Source organism: Sceloporus occidentalis, unplaced genomic scaffold, assembly GCF_023333645.1.
Source record: "Sceloporus occidentalis isolate IW3139 unplaced genomic scaffold, rSceOcc1.0.p SCAF_4, whole genome shotgun sequence".
NCBI lineage: Eukaryota > Metazoa > Chordata > Lepidosauria > Squamata > Phrynosomatidae > Sceloporus > Sceloporus occidentalis.
Window position 1 is genome coordinate 83,129,756 of NW_028316984.1, and position 4,662 is coordinate 83,134,417.

General features: G+C 40.5%; 1 protein-coding gene across 1 annotated transcript; it reads right to left on the reverse strand.

The window, feature by feature from the left end:
* Nucleotides 1–215: 215 nt before the first annotated feature.
* On the reverse strand, nucleotides 216–4,458 carry LOC149314168 (olfactory receptor 5B21-like). The gene is made up of 2 exons (XM_089523075.1): nucleotides 3,545–4,458; nucleotides 216–405 (listed from the first exon to the last, which is right to left on the reverse strand). The coding sequence occupies exons 1-2, from the start codon at nucleotides 4,456–4,458 to the stop codon at nucleotides 216–218; spliced, it is 1,104 nt and encodes a 367-aa protein (XP_089379201.1).
* Nucleotides 4,459–4,662: the final 204 nt, after the last annotated feature.

Here is a 4,662-nt window from a genome sequence, read left to right on the forward strand (position 1 = left end):
TTTTGCCTATTTTGTTTGTTTGTTTGTTTGTTTTTAGACACTGCTCAGTATCAGTATCAGTAGGTTGCAACCTTGTTTGTAGTGCCTCGGTATATTATGAGGCTAGAATGCAACTTGGCATGGGTGAGACCCATATTTCAGGCAGTGCCTGTTAGGGCACTGTAGGGACCTGGGATCTAATCATTTACGATGTTGCAGGTTGGCTTTAAAACAATCTAACTGCTTCGTATTCCCATTTGTGAACATGGCACTATTGCTATGACTGCAAATGACCTAAAATCCACCATAAAAGCCAGTTGGCCACCCAAAGTTATGAAGGTTTGTGCTGCTTGCAAGTAGGACATGGCAGGATGGCATGACCAGGCACCTCCCATCAGTGAACAGTGCTGCAATGTCACTCTGTCACTGGAAATAGTGGGTTTCAGGGCCAGAAGAGGAGATGAAGAATAGCTACAACATTGCCACTACATGTGATGATGCTGAATCTCAACCCACTTATTCAAACAATAGTTGTACCCTTTAAAAGATCTTTACATTTTTAACCTAAGATACCTGTTTGGTTGAAAAGTATAATGCCTCTTAATCCTTTATGTGCTTTGGAGCACTTTGAATGAAACATAGAGCACATGAAAGAACAGCTTCTTGTCACATCACAGAAAAAATATGAGTGTAAATAACATTTGTAAATATTGGGTCCTTTGCCAGAAATGTGTCTCAACAAATAAAGACACTGAGATATGAAAATATCAAAGATGTCCTATGCTTTTGGTATGGCAGGAAATTTATTCACATAAGAAAATAATATGGACTAAAATCCTGTATCATGTTGTAGATTGCATAACTTTACATATACTTAGCTATGTAGCGGAGGTGCTAAGAAACCCTGTTAATGTTTTGTTGTGGGCTTTCAAGTCATTTCTGAATTGTGGCAACCCTAAGGTGATTTTGTCATAGGGTTTTCTTGTTTGTTCAGAGAAGGTTTGCCATTGCCTTCCTTTAAGACTGAGAAAGTGTTACTTGCTCAAGGTCATAGAGTTGGTTTCCATGGTTGAACAGGGATTTGAACCTCTTCCCATTGCCATTCCCTTCTCCCTTTGTGTCATGTTTTTTCAGGCTGTAAGCCTGAGGGCAGGGAAATGTCTAATTAACTATCTGTAAGCCACGCTGAGAGCCTTTCTGGCAGTAAATAGCCCTGGTGGCACAGTGGTTAAATGCCTTTACTGCAGCCACTCACTCAGAAACCATAAAGTTGCGAGTTCAATACTAGCCAAGGACTCAGGCCTGCATCCTTCTGAAGTCGCTAAAATGAGTACCCAGCTTGTTGGGGACAATTAGCTTACAGTTGTAAACTGCTTACAGACTGCTTTGGCAGTATGAAGTGGTATATAAATGAAACTGCTATTGCTATTGCCAAATAAATAAATAAATAAATAAATAGTGTGATAATCTTTCTCTCCCCTCCCCCCCCCCCCCTGTCTCCCACACACAAACATAAAATAAGGAAAACCCAAAAACAGACCTAAAGTTAAATAAAATAATTAATTTTGCTATGTCTCTTTCTGGCTGTACTGAAATAAAGAAAGTGACAACATGAGCTTTCATAGGCTATATGCATTTGAGGAAGTTGATTGAAGTCTATGAAAGATCATGCTCCCAACTTCTTTCTTTCAGTTTAGTCTCAAAGGTACTACAAAATCTCTTTGCATACTGATTCTACAGACTAACGCGGCTATATCTTTGAATTCTGTGATTAGATAGATAGATAGATAGACAGACAGGCAGACAGACAGACAGATAGATTGATTCAATAGGTAGATCAGTAACTGCTGACATTCATCTGCCATTTATTTATGATCTATCTCTATTTGTGGGACGTGCAGACATGCACATACATAGAAATATATTATATTTGGGGGGGGGGGGGACCTGTGAGAATGTGTATGTGCCAAACATGAAAAGTTGTGATACTTGTTTGGCAGTGCCAAACACTGTGTGCAGTAAGTTTTTTGAGTGAATGAAGGGAACATTCTAAATGGGTAAGAGGGAAGAGAGCATCCCCACTTGCATTATGACTTTGAAAATAGCACTACAGTGCACCTGCCCCAAGCACGGGCTTGCCATCCATGATTTAAGCTTCTGCAGATAGCAAGCCCCGGCTTTCTGAGTGGTTGTGCACGCACGCAGCAGCGCAAGTGGAAGCGGTGCTCATTGAGAATGGGACTTAAGGTCGTGTGTTTTTTTACTATCCATGGGGGATCTAGAACTGATCCCCTGCAGATAGCAAGGATGCACTTTAACTGGTGGAAGGAAACTTAATGTGATAAGAACCTTAGCATATATCATTATGAGGCAGTGATATAGTCTTTCACTTGCAAAGAACTGAACATCTTACAAGTGTTCTGTGTGTATCAAACACACAGGCATCCAAGTACTTCTTCAAACAACACATAGTTAAAATATGGAACTCCTTTCATGTCAAGTTCCAAGTCGAGAGTCAAGCCAACTTTAAAAGAAAAAAGGAGGTGTGGTGTATTTAAAAGGATCCTTCCACCTCAAGCTCATTGCCTTTGCTGCTCCATTCTGAGAAATGTGCCCCATGCTCTGGTGGCAGGTCTTGCCTGCTGCTTGAAGTAAATGATACTAGCAAGTTGGTCACTATAAGTCGTGAGTTGAGTTGAGTCAGTACATCATTTATTGCCGAGTCAAGTCCAAGCTGGGTCGTTGAAGCAACTTGAGTCTGAGTCAGTCTGCTCAAGTTCACATCACTGATGACATTAAACTTGCTTATGCTGTATGTGCATTTGCATTTTAACACCCTTTCCAGTTCCCCTAGTTTAAAGACATACTTTCAGTGCTCTTTGCTGCCCCCTTTTTGTTTTTCTTAGGACCTTATCACACGGGAGGCAAAGTGCCCAAATCCCATGGATAAATGGAGTTTGAACCCATGAATATCCCACAAGAGTGGGATTGTTTTTGGACATGTTGGGTGATTTTGACATTAACCCAATACTAACCCATGCAAAAAGCTGCAGAATCACACTGTTTTTTAACTTCGGGATTTTCCCAAAGTTAAAAAGTGGCATGATTTTGCAGCTTTTTGCACGGGTTAATGTCGGGATAATTGTGAATTTGCACGACATCATCTGAAAACAATCCCACTCTTGTGGGATATTCATGGGTTTAAACTCCATTTATCCACAGACTTTGGGTGCTTCCCTCCCATGTGATAAACTCCTTAGTTTAAACCACTCTGAATTGTTCTGTATTAGTAAACAAGGTCACCTAACTTTTCACTTATAACTCCAGGTCATTTATGAACAAATTAATAAGTACCAGTTGTAACATAGATCCTTAGAGGAATCCTCTGTTTACATCCTTACGTTGTGAGAAATATCAATTTATTCCTGCTCTCGGTTTTCTGTTTTGAATTTGTCACTGATTTGTAAGAGGACATCCCTTATCATTTACTTGGACTTTACCATCAGCACCATGTGAAATGTGAAAACTGCACAACTTCAGATGTTGACTGGAGATTTTCTTGCACAGACTTTTCTTCATGGCTTTTTTCACCTCTTCATTCCTCATACTGTAGATTACAGGATTGAGCATGGGGATGACAATAGTGTAGAATACAGACACTATTTTGTCTTGCTCCACTGCCTCAATCCCTCCAGGTTGCACATACATGAAAGTCAAAGAGCCATAGTACAGTATAATGGCTGTCAAGTGAGAAGCGCACGTTGAAAAGGTTTTCTGCTTACTTGTGGATGACTGCATTCTCAAGATGGTAGAAATGATGTACGAGTAGGAGACAAAGACGATCACTGCATTTGCTACCACGACAAAAGTGGAGAGGACAAAGAGCACCACCTTGGAAACATAGCTGTCTGAACATGAGAGGCGTAGCAAAGGTGGAATGTCACAGAAAAAGGAGTTGATTTCATTAGGGCCACAGAAAGACAGCCTAAAGATACCACAAGCATGGACAGAGGCATTCACAAGTCCTACCATATAGCACCCAGCCACAAGCTGCAGACAGACCTTTTTGGCCATGGCAACAGGATAAAACAAGGGGTTACAAATTGCAGCAAAACGATCATAAGCCATAGCAGCCAGAAGGTAGCACTCTGTGGTGGCATACAAGGTGAAGAACCACATCTGAGTTGCACAGGCTATGTATGAGATCACCTTCCTATCAGCAAGGAGGTCGTAGAGAAGTCTGGGGACGATGATGGAAGAGTAGCAGATGTCAATGAAGGATAGATTGCTCAGGAAAAAGTACATCGGAGACTGCAAGTGGGAGTCTGTCTGGATCAGCACAATCATACCCAGGTTTCCTGTCAGAGTCAGAAGGTAGATCAGAAGGAAGATCACAAACAAGGGTATCTCCACTTCAGAACGTTCTGAGAATCCTAACAGAATGAAGTTAGATAGATGGGTCTTGTTTATATCTTGCATTCTTCCAGTAGAATTAACCTTGAGCCAGACATAAGGGCTAAAATTAGGATATATATTTGTCACTAAGGGAACAGATTCAAATATACAATGAGATACTGTTTCAGGATAATGTAAAAATTTGGAATAAATTTTACAAATTCACTAACCTGATTCTTTTCCATTCAGTGATTTGGTAAGAGATGTTTTAAAACATTTTTCATCTCA

Coding starts and splice junctions, on each gene's coding strand:
- LOC149314168 (XM_089523075.1), bottom strand. CDS start 4,458: ATGCAAGATATAAACAAGACCCATCTATCTAACTTCATTCTGTTAGGA. Junction 406..3,544: donor AAAGCCATGAAGAAAAGTCT/GTGCAAGAAAAT, acceptor CACTATTTCCAG/TGACAGAGTGACATTGCAGC.